The 27,609-nt window shown below is 46.9% G+C and overlaps 1 protein-coding gene and 1 long non-coding RNA gene across 4 annotated transcripts in view; one reads left to right on the top strand and one right to left on the bottom strand.

The window, feature by feature from the left end:
- Positions 1–27,609, top strand: part of LOC137304168 (L-threonine ammonia-lyase) — a 38,549-nt gene that overhangs the window by 4,340 nt on the left and 6,600 nt on the right. For all 3 annotated transcript variants that reach the window (XM_067972675.1, XM_067972674.1, XM_067972673.1), the window contains 9 exons: positions 3,777–4,122; positions 5,466–5,582; positions 7,966–8,207; positions 9,692–9,857; positions 11,358–11,454; positions 13,794–13,869; positions 15,287–15,412; positions 21,023–21,190; positions 22,699–22,756. In XM_067972675.1, the coding sequence (XP_067828776.1) occupies positions 3,777–4,122; positions 5,466–5,582; positions 7,966–8,207; positions 9,692–9,857; positions 11,358–11,454; positions 13,794–13,869; positions 15,287–15,412; positions 21,023–21,190; positions 22,699–22,756 (1,396 nt within the window). The remainder of the gene's footprint in view (positions 1–3,776; positions 4,123–5,465; positions 5,583–7,965; positions 8,208–9,691; positions 9,858–11,357; positions 11,455–13,793; positions 13,870–15,286; positions 15,413–21,022; positions 21,191–22,698; positions 22,757–27,609) is intronic.
- LOC137304169 (uncharacterized) lies at positions 43–25,725 on the bottom strand. Its single transcript, XR_010958522.1, has 3 exons — positions 25,636–25,725; positions 10,991–11,132; positions 43–320 (listed from the first exon to the last, which is right to left on the bottom strand). It is a non-coding gene; the product is annotated as an uncharacterized lncRNA (long non-coding RNA).

Genomic DNA, 27,609 nt, shown 5'->3' with positions numbered 1-27,609 from the left:
GGCGTTTTGTTCCAAAGTATAAAGGTTTTATTAAGAAGTCACAATACAAGAGTACAATTATAACATACTAAATAAGACACTGAGATACAACCTGGCAAAGCCTATACCGACAAGGTTCCCAGGCGATCACTCTTGAAGGTCCTTGTGATAACACTTGAGTGGTCCAGTCTCGCTCCAAGAACGTTCTAACAAATACGATTTACGTCTTGACTTATATATGTTATAATCACATCACTTGTCCTGCCGGACCGTGTGCTCCCTTGAGGCAATCGTCCTCTCTGTCTCTAGGCTAGCAGCCATCTGTTTCTCTCCTGCACATTCTGATAACATACAGTACATAAAATAAAGGCCTTCCTTAAACCATCCTATAAACATGAGATAAGAATGGAGATAAAGTATCTCATTACCTGGTTCACATCAAAGATGCATTAACTACACAAGCCCAAGCCAGGCCTGTTGGTGCTAACAGCATTTAACAGAAGGGTGTGTTCAGCAGAAAAGCCTGTAAAAATGCTTTTCCTGCAACATAGGACTGCAGAATCGGAAAATACGCGATTTCCTCCATCAGGCCAATAGGTTTTGGGATTCCTACTAATTGGCTTCCAAACATCACAAGGGATGAATTGTCCTAGCCACTACATATGGTGACATTGGGGATATGTTCATAAAGATTTCCTCTGGCCAGTTTTTCTAGCAGAACTGGAGTCAGAAGGTCGTGGATTAATCCCCACTCCAGTGACTTGAGCACACAATCCAGGTTGGTACAATACTTCAGTGCAGTACTGAGGGAGTGCTGCACTGTTGGAGGTGCCATCTTTTAGATGGTACGTTAAACTAAGTCCATTCAGATGGACGCAAAAGGTCCCATGGCACTATTTGAAGAAGAGTAGGGGTGTTCTTCCTGGTGTCCTGGACAATATTTATTCCTCAACCAACATCAATGAAACAGATTATCTGGTCATAATCACATTGCTGTTTTTGGGATCTTGCTGTGTGTGATTTGATTGACGCATTTGCCTACAAAACAGCAACTACATTTCAAAAGTTTGAAGCACTTTGGGACATTCTGAGGATGTGAAAGGCATTATATATAAATGGAAGTTCTTGCTTTCTCATTCACATTTGTGATGCTTCTACACATAGCAAAAGAGCAATGCTTCCTTCAGCACCACCTCAGGGAAAGGCTCTTTCCCATGAATGGACAATTAGGTATTAATTTTAGAATGGGAAACCTTGTGACTTGATCTGGATACGATTGCAGTGAGGACTAACTGCCGGTTAGTTATACCGAGACGGAGATACATCGAGATTTTGTGTGATGTGATGGAAGTATTGCATGAGTGTGGTGAACACTAACTGCACAGCACAGAGTATGACTATGCATGACTTGTTTTAAGTGGTCAAAACTGTGAATAAGTACACTCAAGGCGGAGTTACCCACTAATGTTTTGTTGAGTGCCACTCTCTATCGCTCTGTGTTAAATATATTTATATCCTGGCTCTAGCCCAGAGACACATGGAGCAGCAGGTCTTCTGAGGATGAGGTGAGAGGGAGATTGGCATCAAATGGTCCCCAGGGCTGCATTATGAGCATTTCTTGGCTTGGTGTACAAAACCCAACTCTGGTTTAGTCTCTAAGTTACTGCCTTTTGTTTATTCTGCCACCTTATCTCTTATGGTACAGATCAGCCACGATCTAAGTGAATGGCGGAACAGGCTCGAGGCCTACTCCCGTTCCCATGGAGTTTGCTTCATGACTTGGGAACTATTAATAGTTGGCGAGCCAGCCTGCAATAAAATGGAGGCAGTGTGACTTCGCCGATGATGAATCATTATGGCAAAAATCAATCTTTGAATCCATGCTATAAAGTCTCTATAAACCTGTCATCCTGAAAGTCTTTGTAGAGTACAAGTGGACTCACATTGGTCTCCTACTCAATCACATTCCCTGCTGAATGTATTGGGTAATAATTTGGAAAACTATTGATTTTATTTCCATCAGAGTAGCCAAATTGGGACAAACTCTCCATTGGCACTGGTGAAAGGTTAAGTTGGTGAAGGACCGACATGGGACACAGCCCCAGGTCTTGTGAGAGCAACTTCATTTGGTCCACATTTTCTTCAGCTTAGTTTGAATTCAGCCAACCAGAAGATTGTATTTTTTTCACGCGCCAATTTCTTTTGTCAGTTTCTCTCCTACTTTCCTCCCCTGACTCCTTGGGGCCCTAATTTCCTTGGCAGTTCCGTTGGACTCCCCCCATAACTCTGTTCGGAAAAAGTTTGTGATCTTAAATTGGGGAAATTGCGGTTGGCCCGGTAAGAGGCAGAGCCTCTGCTGGCCCTTTAACAAGGCCAGTCAGTGTCGGAGGGGGAGGGGCTGGGACGGCGACCATCTGCACTGGGACGTCCCATATCCCCGACCCAGAAAGGACCCAACGTGAGTGGAGAATGGTACGTCCAGTGAGATGAGGCCTACCGGGCTCCAATAGGGTGGAAGTGGGCCCCATTTTGGGGGGGGGACCCAGACCAGGGAAGTGCTCTGGACCCTGGATAGATTATTCTCTTCAAAACTTTAGGATCGGTGCCTTTATACAGAGGCTAAGGGGGGGCTGCATGGCGTCCCTGGGGTGGAGGGGGCGTGCCACTCGATGGTAGCCAGGAGCTGGAGTTTCTGGCAGTGTGGGACGAGTGTTGTAGATGTGCCAGCAGTGGTTCGTGCACTCACCGGCCCATGCAATGAGGTGCCCTCCCACTTACCCTGCTGGGCACGGATCTGTAGCCTTCAGTCACTCTCTGGTACCTTGCAGAGTAGCAATGCAGATGTGAGCTTGACGGCGAGTTCCATTAAAGCTATTCAGCACTCACTGGTGGTCTTCACAGCCTATCCCAGTCCTGTCCTCACCATGTGTCCACTTGCTGCAGGGATTGCTGAATAATGACCAGGAGCGGCATCCCAGGCAGAATCCCCCTCCCCCTTTCAATTGCACCCACCCCATTACTCTGGCTGAGATCAGCAACTGAACACTGACCTAGAACCAAACTAGCATCCTTTCCTGACCTGAAAGCTCTGGACTTCCCACCCTAAACCTCTCCTCCTCTCCTCCTTCAAGATGCTCCTTAAAACCTACCTCGTTGACCAAGTCCTAATACCTCCTTATGTGGCTCGGTGTCAAACTTCGTCTGATAACGCTCCTGTGAAGCACCTTGGGACATTTTACTACATTAAAGGCGCTGTATAAATGCAAGTTGTTGTTGTTGTCATTGTATGGCTCCGCTACCCACTGGTTAAACTCGCTGAGGCATCGTGCCAGCCCTCGGAGGCTGTATTTGTAAGTAATCTGATCAAGCACTCAATCAAACTTTTGATATGCAGGAGGGTGGAGAGCTTTTTTTTATTATTCATTTTTGGGATGTGGGTGTCGCTGGCATGGTGGGCTTTTATTGCCCATCCCTCATTGCCCTTGATTAGGTGGCGGTGGGCCGCCTTCTTGAACCGCTACAGTCCGTGTGGTGAAGGTGCTCCCTCAACGCTGTTAGGTAGGGAATTCCAGGATTTTGACCCAGTGACGATGAAGGAACGGTGATATATGTCCAAGTCGGGAGGGTGTGTGACTTGGAGGGGAACTTAGTGGTGATGGTGTTCCCATGCACCTGTTGCCATTGTCCTTCTAAGTGGTGGAGCTACTATTGTCACAATTTCACATTGGAACTTCTAGGGAAAGAAAGCCCAGCGTTAACTTTCAACACCAACATGTCCTCATTTGTATCTTGTGCAGTGGCGAGGAAGGGGTGCAGCAGATTCGCCAACATCCACCCGTGAGCGGTGATTCCCGTTGTCACAGAGGCGGCCCAATCGAGAACGGATGCCCCTCGCTTCAGCAGAAGGCTATAAACCCAGAAAGGCTCAAGGACTTTGGTGAGGATGAGTATCTGGGCGAAGACGTGAAGACTTGGGAGATGACGGTGACGGGTCACTCGGAAACGCTGCTCAGCAATGCCCCAGAAACGACAGGCCGCAAGACCAGCAGGACCTCCGAAACCGGCAACAGACAAGTCCGATTTGAGGACATCAGTGCAGCTGCCTTCAAAATCCAGAATGGCGTCCCGAAAACCCCCTGCACGGTATGTCGCTAGGTTTCAGCGTGCCTTCTTTCTGTGAATTTTGTGCTTACATCGATGGGGGCTGCCGCATATAGCTAGGACTTGGCATCTCCAGGTCCTGGCAGAGTTTGCAGCTGTTCCGGCAGACTCCCACTGGACATGGGACGTTTCACTACATTAGGTTTTGGGGTGGGGTGGAGAGTTTAAATGTGGTGATACACAAGATATCACAATTGTGTGGGACAGGCTGGATGGACCAAAGGGTCTTTTCCTGTCTGTCATTGTTCGTATGTTCGTACGTGTAACAACAGATGCCAACAGTTCAAAAGTGGTTCATTGACTGTAAAGTGCCTTGGGGCATCCTGATTTAAATACAATTCATTCTCGTTCCACTTTTAGCACCCATTGTCAGCATCAAGTACCCACATTAGAGAAAAGTATCAGGTGCTGGCTACATCACAACCGTCTGCATTTGCACGGGCAGTCAGTGTTCCGGAGGCCTCGTCTGCATTCATGGACCAAATCAGCAAGGACCAGGCCTGAGTTCCTACCGTCTGCTGTTCCGATTGAGATTCTCTTGGGATCAGGAATTTTTGCTCACTGTTGTCAATCACAGTAGGAGCCCCAGCAGGGAGGGTCTCAGGAACTTATGGACACACACAGAGGACTTCTCAGGAGTCAGTCTCTGCCTGTTTGCTCCTTGTCCATTGCACTCTTTTTTACAGAAAGAAAGAAAGAACTTGCATTTATATAGCACCTTTCATGACCTCAGGATGTCCCACAGTCAATGTAGTACTTGTGAAGTGTGGTCACTGATGTAATGTAGAGAAATGCATCAGTTAATTTGCGCATAGCAAGGTCCCACAAACAGCAATGAGATAAATGACCAGATCATCTACATTTAGGTGTTGGTTGAGGGATAAATATTGGCCAGGGCACTGGGAAAACACCCCAGGTCTCTTTTGAATGCTGCCATGTGATTTACCTGAGAGGGCAGATGGAGCCTCAGCTCAACGTCTCACCCTTAAGACAGCACCTCCGACAGTGCAGCGCTCCCTCAGTACGACACTGAAATGTAAGCCTCGATTGTGTGCTGATGTCTCTGGGGTGGGGCTTGAACCCACAATCTTCTGACACAGAGGCGAGAGTGCCACCAATTGAGCCAACCGTGACACTAAGTACCCATATTTTTTTTCTACTGCTCTTTAAACATGGTCTAGGGTGTAATTCTCAGAATCCCAGAAATGCTTGCCAAAATTTTAATGGGTATTTTCAACTTGTCGGCCTTTTGAGTCTGATGGGACCAGAGCCAAAGGTTTTCAACCTCGTTTACTTAGCAAATATGTTCCATTCTTTTCTCCCAGTATTCCAGGCTCTCTCAGCAGTACGGGATGGATATTTACTTAAAGAAGGAATATCTGCACTACACTGGCAGTGTGAAAGAGCGAGGGGCGTGGTATCTGTTGACATCGCTATCGCAGGTACGGAAAGTCAGACGCGCCGTCACAGCTAATTGTTCATCCTTCCTCATGAAATGGCCAGAAAGTACTACATATGCCAGAAAACTCAAATGAGAACAGAAACCGTTGGGAATACACAGCATCTGTAAAGAGAAAAGACCGGTTAATGTTTTGGGCGTAGACCTTTCATCAGAACTGAACTAAAAGATAAGCAGGTTTTAGTAAAGTTGGAAAAAAAAGAGCGAGGAAGGAGAGGGGGGGATGAAACAACAGACTAGAGCCACGTGAAGGGGATTAATCATGGAATCATGGAAAGATTACAGCACGGAAGGAGGCCATTCGGCCCATCGAGACCGTGCCGGCTCTATGCAGGAGCGATCCAGCTAGTCCCACTTCCCCGCCCTATCCCCATAGCCCTGCAATTTTTTTCCTTTCAATTAGATCAGCCATGATCTTATTGAATGGCGGAGCAGGCTCGAGGGGCCGATTGGCCTACTCCTGCTCCTATTTCTTATGTTCTTATGTTCTTATCCAGTTCCCTTTTGAAAGCCATGATTGAATCTGCCTCCACCACCCCCTCGGGCAGTGCATTCCAGATCCTCACCACTTACTATGTAAAAACGTTTTTCCTCAGGTCACCATTGGTTCTTTTGCCAATCACCCTACTGGGCTGAATGACCTGCAAACTGCTTAATAGAAAACTATAATATAAAAAAGCAGTTTTCTATTCAACACGTTAACAGCGGAACCAATGCACTGTGAATATTCTGCTCACACAAGTTGCAAATGGCCAACTTGTGAGATCTTCCCAGGTCGAAACTCATTTAAAGTGAGCCCCTGACGTGGATTGGACCTTGTGCTAGGAGCTTGCCAATGGGAGGGGGGGTGGAGTAAAATATCTGGCACATCAGCAGTTCTTAAAGAGCCGTAGCCGGGATTTAAAGTGACTGTCCACTTAACTGTTATCTGCGGGGATAGAAATAGTTAGCAGCCCTTTCGCAGGCAAAAAAAAACGTTGGCAAAAGCCCTGGATGTTGGAGCAGGAAATAGGGTCTTTGGACAAGTGGTGAAATGGCCCAGTGTTTGAACTCTCTGATGTTTGGTCCAGTGGAGGTGCCACTGCATGTCATAGCTGCATAGCACCATCAACATCCTGGGGGTCACCATTGACCAGAACTTAACTGGACCAGCCATATAAATACTGTGGCCACAAAAGCAGGTCAGAGGCTGGGTATTCTGCGGCAAGTGACTCACCTCCTGACTCCCCAAAGCCTTTCCACTATCAATAAGGCAACAAGTCAGGAGTGTGATGGAATACTCTCCACTTGCCTGGATGATTGCAGCTCCAACAACACTCAAGAAGCTTGACACCATCCAGGACAAAGCAGCCCGCTTGATTGGCACCCCATCCACCACCCTAAACATTCACTCCCTTCACCACCGGTGCACAGTGGCTGCAGTGTGTACCATCCACAGGGTGCACTACAGCAACTCACCAAGGCTTCTTCGACAGCACCTCCCAAACCCGCGACCTCTACCACCTAGAAGGACAAGGTCAGCAGGCGCATGGGAACAACACCACCTGCACGTTCCCCTCCAAGTCACACACCATCCCGACTTGGAAATATATCGCCGTTCCTTCATCGTTGCTGGGTCAAAATCCTAACAGCACTGTGGGAGAACCGTCACCACACGGATTGCAGCGGTTCAAGAAGGTGGCTCACCACCACCTTCTCAAGGGCAATTAGGGATGGGCGATAAATGCCGGCCTTGCCAGCGACGCCCACATCCCATGAACAAATTTTTAAAAATCGGATTGCTCTGTTTGGCTCTCCAGGGCATCCTCCTCAGAGGGCAGCAATGCAGCATGCCTGGCAGGAGGTGGTGGTCAGGTTCAGTGCTGTGTACATCGCCTGCAGGGTCTAGAGGCAGGTGCGGAAGAAGTTGGCACACCCTGGCAGGGCTGCCCAGGTACAACGGCGCAACTGTACCATGTGCCAGATGGACGGCCCATGCTACAAAGTGTTGACTGGCCACTAGGTGGCAAGGATCCCATAAGTTTATTCCTTTGAAACCTGGGTAAGTAGACTTCAGGTTGTAGTAAAGCTTCCTATGTTTCGCATAGAATCAGAGTACAGAAGAAAGTGAGAGCATAGTGTTTAATCCACTGTACACCCTGCCTCTCTATCATAGAGATTTCATCCCCCCGTTAGAACTGGTTTTGTGCACAGAGGAGGGAGGGCACTGGAATTAGGTGATGACTAGGGCTGTGGGGCTGGGGGGGGGAAACGGGGGAGTGGGACTAATTGGATAGCCCTTTCAAAGAGCTGGCACAGGCACAATGGGCCGAATGGCCCGCTTCTGTGCTATATGATTCTATGAACTGACCCGTTTCAATTTGCAGGAACAGCAGAGGAAGGGAGTGATCCTGGCACCAGACAACAACTTCTCAATGGCCGTAGCTCACCATGCCACAGAGCTCCACATACCCGTGCTCATCATTGTGCCCACCAGCACCTCGCCGGGCAATGTGAAAACGTGCCGCGAGTACGGAGCCATGGTGATTACCTACGGAAGCAGCGTGAAGGATTCCCGGAGCCACGCAAAAAAACTGGCCAGTGAGAACGGATATCTCTACCTGCAGGAGTGAGTTACTACATTGCTGTTACTCACAGACTTGAGAGAACCAGGGTAACCACACTCAGACTTTCTCGTAATGCGTTGCAAGGGGAAAATTGACTGCTTAAAAAAACAAAGTATTCTTTGCTGCTGCGCTAGGATGACAGCTAATAACGCAGGCTTTTATTGTTGAGTGTGTGGGAGAGAGATGGGATGGTGGGGATTCTCCTTTGGTCTTTACAATTATGAAGGGGTTTGATAGGGCGCACCGGAGAATTTGACATTTTTTTCCCACTTGTGGCTGAGTCCAGAACAAGGGGCAATAAATATCAGATAGTCATGAACAGATCAATTAAAGAATTTAGGAGGAATTTCTTTACACAGAGAGCAGTGAGAATGTGGAGCTCGCTGCCAAAAGGAGTGGTGAAAGAAGGGAGCATTGATGCATTTAAGGGATGCTTGATGCAAATATGAGGGAGAGGGGAATAGAGGGATATGAGGGAAGGGTGGAAAGAGGTAATTGGATTGGGAGGAGGCTCATGTGGAGTATAAACACCAGCATAGACCAGTTGGGCCGAATGGCCTGTTTCTGTGCTCTATGTCATTTGACGTAGATTGTGCTCTTGTGCTACACATAGCAACATGCCGCATGGGTTGGTAAATTCGCCATGGGTATAGTTACTGAGCTTCACACATCAGAAATGTTCTTGAGCCTAAATGTCCCGAGCCTCGGCCATTAGTGAGATACTTCATCCACCGCCAGGACATATGGGAAAATCACAGGTGCATTGCCTATGATTTCCCGATATGAACTGGTATTGGCCAAGTTACCTCTCCATAAGACCATAGAAGTTTAAAGCACAGAAGAAGGCCATTTGGCCCATTGTGTCTGTGCTGGCTTTTTGCTAAAGCAATCCAAAACTAATTCCACTGCTCTGCTCTCTTCCCAAAGCCCTGTATCTTCCTCTGCTTCAAATATTTATCCAATTTTCCCTTAAAAGATGCCATGGTCAAATTCAAACTAAATTGCCAAAGTAGGACAAGGGACACAGGTTCGACATGGTAAAAGCAAATATACAAATGATGCCGGGAAATTCTTATTCATATCCAGAGTGATCAACGCATGGAATAGAGTAATGAGGCAAAATCATTTAAGAAATGATTGGATGCCACAATGGGAGGACTTCAGGGTCTTTCTGGATTCAGGAACTAAGATGGGCGGAATAGCTTTGCTCCTCCATAATTCTTTTGTGAATTACTGAGGACATCCATTCATAAAGGAAATGGGGGAGCGGGCCTACTGTGGGTTATGAGTTATCATGGTTATTATGTAGGGGATCTACTGTAGTTATGAGTTATCGCGATTTTCATATGGGGGGAGACTCCAGGGTAGACCCTCCATGTGGCTGGGGGATAATATATTTCTTGCTCGACCAGGCAGAAGAAACAGTGGAATATTGGCCACGTGGCAGCTCTGGCAGATGTGACCGTGTTCCGTCTCTTTCCAACAGGGACGACAGTGCCCCATACTTGGCGGGACTGGGGACCATGGGGCTCGAGCTTTACGAGCAGGTACACAAGCTGGACGCCGTGATACTGCCAGCGGGCGGAGAGTGCAATCTCCTGGCAGGGGCTGCAGCCCCCCTCAAACACCTCAACCCGAGCGTTACTGTTATTGTAAGTTCAAGCACTTTGCCACTGAATTCAAGAGCAGAGTTTGGGAAGAATTTAACACAATCTTTTGGATTTTTGGAGCGGGACTGGGGGGCGTGGGGGGAGTGACGGCTGAATTTTGAGCTCATTAATGCAGAGAATTTCAGAGTTTGCAGGAGGTAGAATTGGAGATGGGCGTTGTCACAAAACAGGTGGTATCTCGTGGGTCGCCTGTTAGACGTCTGTTAAATGCCCTAACCGATCATCAGTTCCATTGACTTCAATAGAAATGAATATCCCACATGTCGTATAACGGTCAGCCAGTGCAATTCCACCTGTTTCTGCGTCAACACCCAACTCCAAATCCACCCCCGCAGTGTCAGCATCAATCAGTCAACTAGGGGCAAATCGCCCCTTAACTCTTCCCCAACAATGTCTCCTAACCTCAAGCTCAGAACAGCATCCCATCTCTGCACCAGCGTGACAGTTCCATTAGCCACACCAGGAGCTTGTATCAAATTAGGGACAGGTTTGTGCAATGGTCTCACACACATACAAGGAATTAGGAAGAGACTGCCGGCAGAGAGAGGAGCCTTTCACTCCTGTCAGCCTAGGTGGGATTAGAAGTCAAACTCCAGAGATAAAAGTCCAGGGTAATTAACTGCGCCACATGGTATTTCATTGTCAAATGCTCAAGCAACAACTGACGCACATTAATCCTGTGTTGGCTAATTGACCAAGTGGTGTCACAAGGTCAAAGGTCTCATACAGTAACTGCCGGCGTGGTTTCAGTTTCGGAAGATAGCGTGACAGGCTGAGGTTTACCACTCGTAATGCCGTAGGTAGCTCATAATTAAAACCTTCATGGGCACTGGGTGATGACAAGAGTGGGCTCTGCGATCACGGTTAGAAAGCTTGCCCACGCTTGTGCCGAGAAATTGGATCGTGCTTCTCCCGTTGTCCGGGGTGCGCCTGAAACAGCCTTCAGGCCCCCTATTTGCATATGTTTGAAGCCCCCTTCACAACATTGGATTGCTCTTGACCGCAGGGTGGGCCATGCCCGCTGCGGTCAGTTTCTTCAGGGGCTTGGCAGCCAAATCAGGGGTCCTTAAAGGCCGCCATTGGAAAAATATGTTTTCATTTTTTTTTTTACTTACCTTGTTATGGAGCCAGGCGGAGCCGGAATGCTCCTCACAGCTCAGCATTAAATCTGCGGGCTGCTGCCGGCCACCTCTCTGGACAATCGCGTCCCCTCCCATCCTGGCTGACTGCGGCTGGTGTTTGTAGGGCCCTGGATACCTGAGGCAGGGCAAGTGGAAAAAAAAAGGAGGTAATAAGCATAAAGCAAATGTCTTTGCTGATGAGCAATCAGAGCAGTGAAAATAATTAGAAGGGATAGCACATGGAGTGAAGACTGTGCATATCTATTGGGGTTCTATCCAATACCTCCTCTCCCTTGTGCCTGCGTGTTTGTTGAGCCTAATCTCTGCCAGTGACAGCTGGTTCTGTCTTACTTACTCGCAGGGTGTGGAGCCTGAGAGTTTTCCAACACTGCAACAATGCCTCAAGAAGGGCCACCCTCCAGCAGACTCAGCCTACGCCAACCACAGATTCTACGGAGGTAAATGATTGCGGCAAATGACTGAGAGCCAAGCTGTGCAACAGGTCCTTACCATCGATTAGCCATAGATAGGAATACATAGAGGTTACGACATGGAAACAGGCCATTTGGCCCAACCAATCCATGTCGCCCTTTACCCTCCATGTGGGCAAATGGTTTTAATCACATTTACCTGCCCTATTCCCATATCCCTTCATCCCCATCTCCTTCAGCCACCTATCCAATCTAATGTTGACCTAGTTTCTGCCCCAACCACTAGCCCTAGAAGTGAATTCCACAGCTTCACAACTCTCTGTGTGAAGACGTTTCTCCTGTCCTCTCCCCTCTAGACATGCGTTCTGGTAACCGTGTTAACAGCTGCAATAGCCTCCTGAGGGTGGAAGTTATGTTACAGCTGTGCAGAGCTCTGGTTCGACCCCATCTGGACTACAGCATTCACTAATCAAAAAGGCTAATGGAATGTTAGCCTTTATAACTAGAGGGCTAGAATATAAAGGGGAGGAATTTTTGCTACAGCTGTACAAAGCCCTGGTTAGGCCACATCTGGACTACTGTATACAGTTCTGGCAAAGTACCTCAGGAAGGATATCTTGGACTTGGAGGGAGTGCAGCGCAGATTCACCAGAATGATACCGGGGCTAAAAGGGTTAAATTATGAGGACAGGTTGCATAGACTAGGCTTGTATTCCCTTGAATATAGAAGATTGGGGTGTTCTAATTGAGGTTTTTAAGATGATCAAAGGAGTTGATAGGGTGGATAGAGAGAAACTATTTCCTCTGATGGGAGAATCCAGAACAAGGGGGCATAACCTTAAAATTAGAGCTAGGCCATTCAGGGGTGATGTGAGGAAGCACTTCTTCACACAAAGGGTAGTGGAAATCTGGAACTCTCTCCCTTAAAAAGCTGTTGAGGCTGGGGGTCAATTGAAAATTTAAAATCTGAGATTGATACATTTTTGGTAACCAAGGGTATTGAGGAACACGGAACCAAGGCGGGTAGATGGAGTTAAGATACAGATCAGCCATGATCTAAATGAATGGTGGAACAGGTTTGAGGGGCTGAATGGCCTAATCCTGTTCCTAATCCAGCATTTTGCTTTTCAACCGTGGGCAAAACAACACAATTCAAGCTATTTAATTGGTCTGAGATGTGGGAGTCTCCAAAGGTTTATCTACATGAATCCCACTGAATTGGATGATTCATGTAGATAAAGCATCGTGATTTATCAAGACTCCTAGGCTGCTGGGACATGAAGATGTCTCACCAAGAAAGGCAAGCAACATAGGCAGTGCAATGTAGGATGGAAAGTTAGATAGCATTTGGAGTTTTGCTCGATCTGCCTTTTGGGAGGGGCAGCGAGGACCTTTCTTCAGGAGGTTGAATGGGTAGGGTAGGGTAGTGTCTATGGTAGAGAGCTTCAAACTTGTTTGAGAAGTGCCTTGCATTTGTGAACTGACTGAATCAACAACACCAACCTGAAATTTTTGATGGATGAAAAGTTAAATATTCCTTCATTTCTGCACGTATGGGATTGCTTTACAAATGACTGGAATCAGCGTTTACAATCGCTGATAAAATCAGCCCAATCCCCATGTCTGTGCAGGTAGAGACAAATTCCAACACTAACAACTCAATTAAAAGTTAACATTCCTGGGTGCAAATCCCCTATCTCCACCAGTAATGGAATAATGTAAGGAATCTTACAACACCAGGTTATAGTCCAACAATTTTATTTTAAAATCACAAGCTTTCGGAGATTATCCCCTTTAATCGATGTACCCTATACACCTCACTGTAATGGAATAGGTTTATAAGATGATTAAGGGAATAGATTGTGTTCGAGTGGATAGTTCGTTTCAACTAAATAGGTTAGGGAGAACCAGGAATCAAAATCTCAAATTGTGTAAGGTCAGAACTAGGTTAGATGTTCTTTTCCCAGAGAATAGTGGACCTGTGGAACAGGCTACCAGCTCGTACGGTGAACGTTGATTCCTTCAAGCGAGAGCTGGACCTGTTTCTGGCTGGGGTGGAGATCACCTCCTACAAAAGGAAGGTACAGTATAACATTAATCAGGGCCAGAGAGATCTCCAGGACTAGTTTTGATCGCCTAAGGGGCTCAGAGAGGAACTTTCCAGATTTTTCCCCCCTAATTGGCCTGGGTTTTATCTGGTTACATGGATTACATGGCATGCAGGAGGGGTGGAGAGTGTATATATTGTATATACACTGTTTGAAAAATAAACAGGGATACAACTGCACCCTGTGGTAGACAACAGTTAGTACAGCAATACTTGTGACTCAAGCATTAAAAGTTCAAACCTGTCTCTTTATTCACAGAATTGGTCAACGCTTCTTTTGGCAGTAATGCCTTTCAGATGGCCAAAAAACTAATAGATAAGATCATTACCGTTAAGTAAGTATGGATTTTTTTCACAGAAATATTCTTTATATTGCTTCATGAGTTTAAAAAAAGGTATCTAGTTGCTAAAATTTCAACGGAAACAATCACTTTGTCTCTTACAGCAATTTGCAAAAGTTTCAGATTGACTAAACCTTTTGGAGAGATTGAGAAGTAATACAATAGGCCCAACCCCTCAGTGCCAAACCCACTATACCCCTCAATCCAAACCCACTATACCCCCAATCCAAACCCACTATACCCCTCAGTGCCAAACCCACTATACCCCTCAATCCAAACCCACTATACCCCCCAATCCAAACCCACTATACCCCTCAATCCAAACCCACTATACCCCTCAATCCAAACCCACTTTTCCCCTCACTGCCATATCCAATATACCTCTCACTGAAGTACCCAATTACCCTCCTTATCGCCATACCAATTATTCTTCCTAATTGACAAACCCCTATATACCCCCTTATTGCCATACCCCATATACCATCTCATTACAATACCCAATATACCCCCAAAGTACCATACCAATCACACCCCTAATTAACATACTCAATATGTCCATCTTATTGGCACAACCAATATACCCCATTACTGCCAAATCCAGTACCCCTTAATTGAGGTAGCCAATATACCCCGTTATTGCCACACTGAATATATCCTTTCATTACAATATACAATACACATCCTTACAAGCACACCAGTTATACCCCTTAATTGATGGACCCAATATACCCCTTTAATTGATGGACCTTACATACTTCCTTACTGCCATATCCAATAAACCACTTGACATACCCTATGTACACTCCGTAACTACTATACCCAATATACCCTTTAATCGATGTACCTTATACACCTCACACATAGCTAATATATGTTTTAATTGATGTACTCAATATACCCACTTCTTGGCGCATATATCTCATTACTGCTATGCCCAATATACCCTTTAATTGATGTACCCTATATACTCCCTTCTGCCATGCCCAATTTACCCCTCAATGGATGTACCTTATATATTCTCTTACTGCCATGCCCAATATACCCCTCTATAGATGTACCTGATGTAGGTTGAGGGATAAATATTGGCCAGGACACCAGGGAGAACTCCCTTGCTCATCTTCGAAATAATAGCCGTGGGATCTTTTATGTCCACCTGAGGGGGGCAGACGGGGCCTTGGTTTAACATCTCGTCCAAAAGACGATGAAGAATGGCCAATTGTGCAAAGTACCAGAGGGCAGTTGCGCCGGTGGGGCTGTACTCAGAATGAGTCAGTGCCTCAGAGAGAGGAGGGGAGAAAATGAGAGGAAATTGAAGGAGGAGGGAAATAAAAGTGTCTCATTACACGACGGCTGCTCTCCTCCTCACCCTGTGAGATGCTCTTGTGTATAATATGGTGTCTCTGTGCCTCAGGGAGGAGGACATCCTGCTCTCCATCCTTCGCCTCATGGAGTACGAGAGGGCTATAGTGGACGCCGAGGGAGCTATAGGCCTTGCTGCTGTGATTGCCGGGAAGCTGCCAGAACTCAAAGGCAAACGGTAAGAGTTTTCTCGGAACTGCAACACCAGTTCAGCCAGTCCTATATATTGTTGCACGTTGCTATGGAACGATTTTTGAGACCAGGTACTATTTCTGATTCCCTGCCAGAGAATCCAACCAAGTTCTCCTGCATAACTTTACCCAACATATTCATGGAATCATAGCCACACAGAAGGAGGCCATTCGGCCCATCGTGCCCGTGCTGGCTCTCTGAAAGAGCTATCCAATTAGTCCCACTCCCCTGCTCTTTCCCTATAGCCCTGCAAATGTTTCCTTTTCAAATATATATCCAGTTCTCTTTTTGAAAGTGAGGGGACCTGCTCTCTCGATGACTCCGCTGTTAAAATTATCACATTACTGAGCCAAATGTACCAGAAGGTCGTAGCTATGATTTTGATCTCAGTCGGTTTGGCATCTTTAGTTTGTTTTTTGAAGGGTCATTTTTAACTTAACCCATTGGTGTTTTTGTTTCCGAGTGGCAACCTCCCACTTGTTCCACTGAGAATATTTGACTCAGTCACACCGTAGTGTCTGGGTACAGACTGGGTCCGTGCCGTTTAGGGACAGGTGCTGAGAGGGAGCAGGATTGAAATCGGGTCGGAAGGTAGTCATGAGGCGGAGTCAGGCGAGCGTGCAGCAGAGGTGAGGAAATGTATGAAATGCAGTAAGAGCAGGGTGAGGGAGAGCGTAGCTGAGAGAGTGAGATTCAGAGAGGAGATACGAGAATGAGTTACAGAGAGAGGAGATGAGAGAGAGGAGATGAGAGAGAGGAGATGAGAGAGAGGAGATACAAGAAGGAGTTACAGAGAGAGGAGATGAGAGAGCGGAGTTACAGAGAGCGGAGTTACAGAGAGAGGAGTTACAGAGAGAGGAGATGAGAGAGAGGAGATACAAGAAGGAGTTACAGAGAGAGGAGATGAGAGAGAGGAGATACAAGAAGGAGTTACAGAGAGAGGAGATGAGAGAGCGGAGTTACAGAGAGCGGAGTTACAGAGAGAGGAGTTACAGAGAGAGGAGATGAGAGAGAGGAGATGAGGGAGAGGAGATACGAGAAGGAATTACAGAAAGAGGAGATGAGAGAGAGCGAGATGAGAGAGAGGAGATACAAGAAGGAGTTACAGAGAGAGGAGATGAGAGAGAGGAGATGAGAGAGAGGAGATGAGAGAGAGGAGATATGAGAAGGAATTACAGAAAGAGGAGATGAGAGTGAGCGAGATGAGAGAGAGGAGATACGAGAAGGAATTACAGAGAGAGGAGATGAGAGAGAGGAGATACGAGAGAGGAGATGAGAGAGAGGAGATGAGAGAGAGGGGATGAGAGAGAGGAGATACGAGAAGGAATTACAGAAAGAGGAGATGAGAGAGAGCGAGATGAGAGAGAGCGAGATGAGAGAGAGGAGATACAAGAAGGAGTTACAGAGAGAGGAGATGAGAGAGAGGAGATACAAGAAGGAGTTACAGAGAGAGGAGATGAGAGAGAGGAGATGAGAGAGAGGAGATGAGAGAGAGGAGATGAGAGAGAGGAGATACAAGAAGGAGTTACAGAGAGAGGCGATGAGAGAGAGGAGATGAGAGAGAGGAGATACAAGAAGGAGTTACAGAGAGAGGAGATGAGAGAGAGGAGATGAGAGAGAGGAGATGAGAGAGAGGAGATATGAGAAGGAATTACAGAAAGAGGAGATGAGAGTGAGCGAGATGAGAGAGAGGAGATACGAGAAGGAATTACAGAGAGAGGAGATGAGAGAGAGGAGATACGAGAGAGGAGATGAGAGAGAGGAGATGAGAGAGAGGGGATGAGAGAGAGGAGATACGAGAAGGAATTACAGAAAGAGGAGATGAGAGAGAGCGAGATGAGAGAGAGGAGATACAAGAAGGAGTTACAGAGAGAGGAGATGAGAGAGAGGAGATACAAGAAGGAGTTACAGAGAGAGGAGATGAGAGAGAGGAGATGAGAGAGAGGAGATGAGATGAGAGAGAGGAGATGAGAGAGAGGAGATACAAGAAGGAGTTACAGAGAGAGGAGATGAGAGAGAGGAGATACAAGAAGGAATTACAGAAAGAGGAGATGAGAGAGAGGAGATGAGAGAGAGGAGATACGAGAGAGGAGATGAGAGAGGGGATGAGAGAGAGGAGATACAAGAGAGGAGATGAGAGAGAGGGGATGAGAGAGAGGAGATACGAGAAGGAATTACAGAAAGAGGAGATGAGAGAGAGCGAGATGAGAGAGAGCAGATGAGAGAGAGGTGCAACCCATCTGGCTTGTACAGTTCCCACCTCCCCGAGAACCGGTCCCAATGCCTCAGTAATCTAAAGCCCTCCCTCCTGAACCATCTCTCCAGCCACGCATTCATCTGCTCCATCCTCCTGTTTCTGTACTCACTGGCGCGTGGCACTGGGAATAATCCGGAGATTACTACCTTTGAGGTCCTGCTTATTAATCTCTTTCCTAGCTCCCTAAAATCTGCCTGCAGGACCTCATCCCTCTTTCTACCTATGTCATTGGAACCGATATGGACCACGAACTCTGGCTGTTCACCCTCCCCCTCCAGAATGTTCTGCAGCTGCCCAGTAACATCCTTGACCCTGGCATCAGGGAGGCAACATACCATCCTGGAATCACCAGCGAGGCCTTGTATGGGGGATCAACAGAAAATCATAGATACAGAGTCGCCAATTCTCTGTTTGCACACGTGTGTATATGTGTTTGTGTACGTGTGAGTTCAAATGAGTTTGTGTGTGTCTGTGGGTATATATGTGTTGTGTGTGTGAGTTTATGTATGTGTACGTGTGTGCGTTCGTATGAGTTTGTCAGTGTGTATGAAAGAGTTTGTGTGCATGCGTAATTGGTGGAGAGCAATTTATTGCTTCTAAATGTGAGGGGCTTTGCTACTGGGAATCGAACATTTTTCTGTCTTGCTATAAAAGGATTCTCAGGTCACATGTGGCATGGGTGAAATGTAGAGCAGGTCTCGACTCTGCCCAGTCAAGCACTCTCTGGTCAGGTTACATGCAAAGTAAAGCCTTTCTTCATGTGTGACCACACACTAAGTGTGAACAGGGTATTGGACCAGAGAGAAGCCAATCCTGTGACACCCACACACATGCACTTCGCAGCTGGGGTGGAGGGAGGGGAGACATTGGGTAACTGGGACATGATCTGAGCTATTTCCCCCCCCTGTTTAGCCCAGGGACAATGAGGCTTATATTAACCCCCCCCTCCCCCCACTGCTGCCCCACCTCAGCACAGACCAGGGGCCAAACTGAGCACCTTTGCACCAATCGGTTGATAAATGCTTTTGCCACAGAAAGAAGGATTCCTGAACACACAGCTACTTGTACCAAGAAATACACGGAAGCTAAACATAGAAACAGGCCATTTGGCCCAACCAGTCTGTGTCGGTATTTACCCTCCAGGCGAGCAAATAATCCTAATCACATTTACCCACTCTGCTCCCATATCCTTTTGGCCCCTTTTCCTTCGTCCACCTATCCAATCTAATCTCGGATACTGACACAGTTTCTGCCTCAACCATTAACCCGGGAAGTGAATTCCACAGCCTCACAACTCTCTGTGTGAAGAAATATCTCCTGCTCTCTGTTCTAAATCTCTTCCATTTAATCTCGTATCCACGGCCCATCGTTCTTGACCCTTCACCTACTGGAAACAGTCTACTTCTATCTACCCTGTCCCATCTTTTCATAATTTAAACACTTCTAACATATCGCCCCATAATCTGTGTTGTCCTGACGAAAAAAGCCCCAATTTTTCCAGTCTTCCTTCATATTTGCATTTCCTTATACAGGTAGCATCCCAGTGAATCTGTGTTGTACCCTCTCTAAAGCCTCAATATCCTTCTTATAGTGTAGAGCCCAAATACTACACACAGTGTTCTAACTGAGGTCTCCTTTGTTTTATTTATTAAGGAGAAACTGGGTTGCCCTCAACCCAGATTAAAGAAAACTAACACAAGTGCCCTCTTTTTAAAGGTGGCACAAACAACAAACACCCAAACCCTACAAAAGAGAAAGGAAACTTATCAAACTAAACAACAATCTTGTTGTCCCTTTCCGCTATACACTCCAGCCCCTGCGGTGCCCACCGGTCGCGGAAAGCCTCGAGCGTACTGGCAGACACCGCGTGCTCCATCTCCAGGGCCACCCGGGCACGGAGAAAGCTGCGGAAGAGAGGCAGGCAGAGCGACCACCTTCAGGGGCCGGGTCTAAACTGGACCTGTGGATGGTCACCTCGGCCGGGCCCAGGAGCAGACCCAGGGGGAGGTCTTATTGAGGTTTTATGGTTGCCTTTTGTCTTTTATATTCTCTACCTCTTGTGCTAAAACCTAAAATTCCATTAGCTTTCTCTTTACATCCTTATCAACCTGAGGTGCTGCTTTAATGTCCTGAGAACCTGTCTCCCAAAATCCTTTCGCTCTTCCCCTGCACCGAGCTCGCTTCCATGGAGATCATAATTACGGCTGTGATTTTTTTTCTACCAAAATGCTTCACCTCCCACTCACTGGCATTGCATTATGTTAATATACTCAGCTGCGATGGTGCTTTAGAGAACTATTGTCTGTTCAACAAAGCAACATGTGTGAAGCAGCTGGATTTAATCGGGTGACTCAGGGAAGAGAGAGAAATTTGTAATTTCCTTCCTGTGAGTGGAGACACAATTTCCTTCCATTATACCAGACCCTAAGTCCTGAGATCAGGATTGGCAAAAAGAGAAACTCATCCAGGTCCAGCAGAAAGGAATACAGAAACCATTGAAAGGGACCGCAGGAGGCTGCTGAAGAAATGATTCTGAAAGTTTCTTTCACTTCCCCTCCTGCAGAGCATGGAGGAGCAGGAGTGCTCCACCCAGCTGCACACAAACCACTATGGGCCGCTGCTGGCTGTACTGGGCCTTCTTGCATCTCCTCCGTGTATTGAAAGTTTGTGATGATCCCTGAGCGCAGTGAGAATCCTCAGAACTTCCCAGCTCTTCTTTGAACAGTGCCATGGGATCTTTTACATCCACCTGAGAGGGCAGATGGGGCCTCGGTTTATCGTCTCCTGAGTTGCCACACAAGAGGTTGTTACACAAGATTAGGGCTCATGGGATTGGGGGTAATATATTAGTGTGGGTTGAGGATTGACCAGAAGCTTAACTGGACCAGCCACATAAATGCTGTGGCTACTAGAGCAGGCCAGAGGCTGGGTATTCTGCAGTGAGTGACTCACCTCCTGACTCCCCAAAGCCTCTATGTCACCTACAAGGCATAAGTTAGGAGTGTGATGGAATACTCTCCACTTGCCTGCTTGGGGCCAGCTGCAACAACACTCAAGAAGCTCGACACCATCCAGGACAAAGCGGTCCTCTTGATCAGCAGCCCATTCACCAGCCTAAACATTCAGTCCCTCCACCAGCGGCGCACCGTGGCTGCAGTGTGTACCATCCACGGGATGCGCTGCAGCAACTCGCCAAGGCTTCTTCGGCAGCACCTCCCAAACCCGCGACCTCCACCACCTAGAAGGGCAAGAGCAGCAGGTGCATGGGAACACCACCACCTACAAGTCAACCTGGTTGACCCAGATGTTTGCTGAACGTTCACTGGTTCTCTCTTCCAGAGTGGTCATTGCTCTGTGTAGCGGGAATCTGGACATTCCATTGATGCGTCAGTGCCTGGACAGGGCCCTGGTCCTGGACAACAAGCTGTGCAAGTTCTCCGTCCAGATGTCTGACTGTGCTGGAGATGTCGCAAAACTACTCGAGATACTTGCTCGTGAAGAAGCACGGTGAGTACAGAGAAAGCACCAGAATGATTTGAGAAACGTGGTTAGCTTTTCTGTTTTACCATCACTTATTGGGGGTACGGTAGGGTTGCTAATCCTCTAGGATTGTCTTGGAGTCTCCAGGAATTGAAGATTAATCTCCTGAACACTGCAGTGAGCAACAACCGGGACAAAATTAATAGGGGCCTTTAAAAAAATTGTATGTGATTTTTTTTTCATTTTCTTTGAACATTTATTAGTTATTAAAATCATTCATCAAGCATCGTTCAATTGGGTAATTAAGAGCTTGTTTGCCTTACAATTGGCGTGGGAAGGAGTGGCTCTGCAAGGATGGACTTGTCGGGCGACCAATGGCAGGAGAGTGGGTCATGTGATGAAACCTCTAGGATTACATCCCACCAGAGCTGGCAAACCTAGTATATCGTAGTGTGATGGTTATGTTACTGGTAATCCAAAGGAAGTGAGTTCAAATCCCACCACAGGCACTGAATGTCCTTTAGGGAAAGAAACCTGCTGCCCTTGTCCAGTCCAGTCTATATGTGACTCCAGTCCCACACCCAATGTGGTTGACTCTTAACTGCCTTCTGGTCACCTAGCAAGCCACTCATTTCTCAGGGTAACTGGGGATGGGCAATAAATGCCGGCCTTGCCAGCGAGGCCCACATCCCGAGAATGAATTTAATGGGATTTTAAAGACAAGGTTAGTGATTCCCAACCAAACTGATGTCTCCTGGGCCTCAGACGGGAAGAATAATCCAAGATAACAACAGAAAATGCTGGAGAAGCTCAGTAAGTCAGGCAGCATCTGTGGAAGAAGAAACAGAGTTAACGTTTCAGGTCGAAGACCTGTCATCAGAATTGTTAAAGTTTTTGACTACTTTAACTCTTGAACATCTTCCAGTTCTGACGAAAAGTCTTTGATCTGAAACGTTAACTCTGTTTCTTTCTCCACGGATGCTGCCTCACTTGCTGAGCTTCTCCAGCATTTTCTGTTATTATTTCAGATTTCCAGCATTCGCAGTATTTTGCTTTCGAAGAATAATCCAAGGACCCCAGTGGGCCTCCATGGAAAGTACATGTGTATGGATGCCGGGGGGGAGGGGCCTGGTCAGGTTCAGCTATATCGCACCCCCCCTCACAGCCAAATAGCATGCCAACACTCGCTGTGCAGTCTCACATCTGAAGACAAGACACAACAGAGATACTGAATGGCTGCAGGTGGCCCAGAACTGTGTACAAAAAGAACCAGCAGAAGTAGGGAGAAAGTAGAGAAAAATGTAATAAGTTTTTTTTATAATATATAAAAAGTGTATATATACACGCCTTAAATATTCGACCTTTTTCTTAACATGAGGCACCAGATCTAATACCATTTCCCTGCTTGCTCCCAATAGTCTTTAATATTCCTTTTTTTCAACTACCTATTTCCTTTTTAAAAAAAATTATGGACTCTCGCTCTTGTTGTCTTTCATTCACTCTATGTCTCTCCCTTTCTCTCTTCCTTTCCTTAGGGTGTTGGATGTTATTCAGGAGCGGTCATTTGTCACCTCAGATATCTTCAGCGTTAAGGTAAGAATGGTTAGTTGAGGCCAAATGAGTGCAGTATTTCGCTGTCAGATCTAGTTTCGGAAACAGTTACCAACTGCGAGAATGCAATGCATTGTGAGACCTGGATTCAAATTCAGCACAGATTGTGAAAAATGAATGGTCTCCCCCACTGGGCACTGGGTAACATGTAAGTATCATCCATCCAACTCAAGGACCTACGAATTCCAACCTGAGGAAACTTCTATTGCGTAAAGATTCAGTCAAGTGCCAAAGGTGTAAGTTGGAACCAAATTTGTTGAGGATTCAGAGACTGCTTTAGGCACCAGAAGTGTTGGGTTGCCCTAAATCCTTCATGAGATACAGAACATCTCAATAATTCAAGTCATCACAGAAATATATGTATATTATAACATGCAGGCAATTGTTCAGTGTTTGTTAGGTAAGGATATCAAGGGATATGCAGCTAAGATGGGTAAATGGTACAGATCAGCCATGATCTAATTGAATGGCAGAGCAGGCTCGAGGGGCTGAATGGTCTCCTCCTGTTCCTGTGTTCCTATGTGTTAAGGGTGGCCACTACTGAAATAAGGACAATTTGGAAGCTCTGCCACCATGGATCTAGCACTGATAGAGACGATGGATATTGTTTCTACGAAGGCCATTAATTAAAGAGTTCAGGCAGTTGATTCCCACCAGCTCTGGATACATGGTCACAACACAGTGCACGTTAGCATTCACCACTTGCTGGGAGATCTCGCTTGGTTGTGTCACATGGGGAAAGAAAATATCGCACTGGTTCAGCAGGGGGCGCATTTGGGGGAGTGAAGGGCTGGGGGTGGTGGGAAGGGCTAACACACACTCTCGCGCATCTCCCCATCCCTTCACCCCACCATTGGAAGCCGTGCCTTCAGCTGCCGAGGGCCCACGCTCTGCGATTCCCTCCTTTAATCTCTCTGCCTCTCCATCTCCCTGCCCTCCTTTAAGGCCCTTGTTGAGACCCACCTCTTTGACCAAGCCGTCCCACCATCTCCTTCAGTTCAGTGTCCATTTTATTTCTTACACCTCTTTGATGCACCTTGGGAAGTGTTTCTACATTAAAGGTTTTGTATAAATGCAAGTTGTTGTTGTTGGATAGAGGAAATTTTGCTCTGTGTTTCAGCCGGGCTATACCTGACTTGGGAGTGCCTGAACAGGCAGTTCAGAGGGAACTTTAGCTTACATTAGGTCCATCCTGCATATGACCTGGGACTGCCTGATGCCAACACTGACGGGCTGGTAATGCAGTCCTGGCACTGGGGGTGCAGGGATCACAGTAGGTTATGTGCTGGCTAGGTCTGCATTCCACAAGGCCGATCTTAGCTCTAGGTGGCAGCATCTCTTTAAATTTACCCATCACCATTTCCACGGCAAACCTTTAAGAACCATTTCCTGGTGATTTCCCAGGCCTCTGGCGAGCACTGACCCCTCACAGTCTCCGCGCTGACTCCTCACAGTCTCCGCACTGACCCCACACAGTCTCCGCACTGACCCCACACGGTCTCCATGCTGACCCCTCACAGTCTCCGCGCTGACCCCTCACAGTCTCCGCGCTGACCCCCCCCACAGTCTCCGCACTGACCCCCCACAGTCTCTGCACTGACCCCCCCACAATGTCCATACTGACCCCACACAGTCTCCACATTGACCATCCCCCACTCTCCACACTGACCATCCCCCACTCTCCACACTGACTATCCCCCCACAGTCTCCACACTGACCATCCCCCCACAGTCTCCACACTGACCATCCCCCACTCTCCACATTGACCATCCCCCACTCTCCACACTGACCATCCCCCACTCTCCACACTGACCATCCCCCCACTCTCCACACTGACCATCCCCCACTCTCCACACTGACCATCCCCCACTCTCCACACTGACCATCCCCCACTCTCCACACTGACCATCCCCCACTCTCCACACTGACCATCCCCCACAGGGGAACCTTTCCTCTGATCAAAATCCAGGATGAAATCATTGTTATAATTCTCCGGGGCTGATCCATTTAACTCTGATACGATGCTATTTTGGTCACCCCAGCAGTACGAATCCTGCCGAGAGGGTTACAGAGGCCCCAACTAACTACGAATTGACTTACTCCAAATACAAGCACGACTGTTGCTTAAAGGAAATGGTGCCAAAGCATCATTGGCTGAGATGAAAGGGCTTGTTCCAGGGTTGGTGAACAAACGCTGACAGGTGATGGATTCTCAAGAGGAAATTTCCCAGATCGGTCTGGGTTTGATAGTCTGGTCTGCTTGGCCTAGTTCCTCAAGAGTTTATGTTCCTACAGTTAATTATCAGCTAAGCTCGTACAGATCCAGATATAATCTGACGTAGTGTAAACGGCCTTCTGCCCCTCACTCACTGGACACACAGCATTTACTATATTCCCTTTCTCTCAGATGAGTCATGTTTCCTACCTCTGTGATTTCACTAAATGTGTGCAGGCCTGAGGCCTACGGCCAAAGCCAACATTCCCATCTCTCCCCAGAGCTTAAATCAGATATTAGGAACAGGTCTCTCTACTGCACAGGCTGCGTGTTCCTGAACGCTGGAATCTATGTGCCACGTGATGTTCAAAAATCCGGCAAACAAAGAAAATAACTGTAAATCCCAGACATCCGAGCCAGTCGTGGACTAACACACCCACTGAGCCAGTCGTAGACTAATACACTAATTTTCATTGTATGTATAGTAACATGAATAGCGTGCTAGTAAGCCAGTAAACTCTCTATGGTTAAATTTTGCAAGTGTTTTGCTGAGCCTCTGATAATCAGAGCCTTGCGATTCCTGCAGAATTCCCATGGGGACCCCAGTTTGAAAACCCGTGATATGCATTCTCCAGAGAGGCCTCACGTGACAGTCGATCCACTTGAGGAGCCTTTGGTCTTCTATAAAGATATGTTGCTGTTCCCACCAGTTGTATTTTTACTCTTTTTGAGCCGCCTGTTGCTGTGGTGCAGTTTTGCAATACTCAGAGGGTGGGACGTGGAGTATTGCCAGCTTGTGTTTCCCATCAGGATGACAAGGATTGTGACCGCCTCTCACTCACCCTGTAACAACACACAACATTGGCAGTTCCTCAGATCGTTCCCTTCTCCTCTGATTAGCTACAGACAGGATTACGCTGTTAGCATCTGGAGTCGGAATGATCCATTGCTCTGGAGCCAGGATTACGCCTGCAGCTGGCCACCACTTTATAAAAATTTTCCTCAGGATAGTTAATCATTTTTCCGATTCTTCATCTCCACCATTTTGAGACTCCTGCAGGTTTTTTGAGGTGATATCGCCTTACTGAACTGTTACCAGGAGAACCTTACAGCACACTCCACTTAAGTGTTAGTCCTGCTGAGGGGGTTGTAAGTCTGTGTAACATCTATTACTGGTGGGACTGTGTGCTGTAACAAGGCGTTCTGATTGTATAAACATCCCTTTGGAATATTGGAAAGTGTGAGATCATCCACTTTGGACCAAAGAAATACAGATCAGATTATTTTCTAAATGGCGAGGAGCTTGGAACTGTGGAGGAGCAGAGAGATTTAGTGGTCCATGTACAGAAATCACTAACAGCTAATGGACAGGTACAAACAATAATTATAACGGCTAACAGAACATTGGCTTTTATCTCAAGGGGGCTGGAATACAAAGGAGAGGGTTATGCTACAGTTATATGAAGCTCTGGTTAGACCCCATCTGGAGATACTGCATTCTCGAGGGCAATTAGGGATGGGCAATAAATGCTGGCCTCGCCAGCGACGCCCACATCCCGTGAACGAATAAAAAAAAATTCAGTTCTGGGCACTGCACCTCAGGAAGGATATATGGGCCTTGGAGGGAGTGCAGCACAGATTCACCAGAATGATATCTGGGCTAAATGGATTAAATTATGAGGACAGGCTTGTATTCCCTTGAATATAAAAGATTAAGGGGTGATCGAATTGAGTTGTTTCAGATGATTAAAGGAGTTGATAGTGTAGATAGAGAGAAACTATTTCCTCTGGTGGGGGGAGTCCAGAACAAGGGGGCGTAACCTTAAAATTAGAGCTAGGCCGTTCAGGGGTGATGTCAGGAAGCATTTCTTCACACAAAGGGTAGTGGAAATCTGGAACTCTCTCCCCCAAAAAAGCTGTTGAGGCGGGGGGTCAATTGAAAATTTCAAAACTGAGATTGATAGATTTTTGCTAGGCAAGGATATTAAGGGATATGGAACCAAGGCGGGTAAATGGAGTTGAGACACAGATCAGCCATTATTTAATTGAATGACGGAACAGGTTCGAGGGGCTGAATGGCCTACTCCTGTTTCTATGCTCTTAATAGCCTGAAAGCGAGCATGCGTAGGCATCTCGAGAGTTACAGATGTTAATGTCAAGGCCAATTTAGTGGCTTAAGCTCTGATGTGCCAACATGTCTGAGCTGCTTACTGTAATCCTCCCGTGTCTTACCTTAGCATCAAGTAAATTAAGTATCTAACATTCCAAGATATTTTGAGTACAAAGGTAATACAGTTGGATACCTTCTAGGGAAATTGCCTCTCTAGGATACTGCCTGATCCATGGGCAGGTGATAACCTTTGTGATTCAATTCTCTGGATCACATTAATCAGTCTTTGCTCAGTATGCCAAGCTCCAAGAGGCTCGATCAGACCTCAGTGGACCATCATTATTCATAATGTTATTATTCATGTTCATCTGAGTCTGTACTCTGTGAGACTTCTTGGTGGTTCTCAAAACAGCCCCCAGATCTGTTGCAGCAGGTTCCATTTTCCTGTTAACTTTTAGCAGGAGTCCTCATAGTTAATGTTAAGAACGGACTTCAGATCCCGAGTCTGTG

The sequence above is a fragment of the Heptranchias perlo genome, chromosome 36 (genome assembly GCF_035084215.1).
Source record: "Heptranchias perlo isolate sHepPer1 chromosome 36, sHepPer1.hap1, whole genome shotgun sequence".
Lineage (NCBI taxonomy): Eukaryota > Metazoa > Chordata > Chondrichthyes > Hexanchiformes > Hexanchidae > Heptranchias > Heptranchias perlo.
Note: the sequence above shows the minus strand (reverse complement) of the source record. Positions and strands in the feature narration are given on the sequence as shown.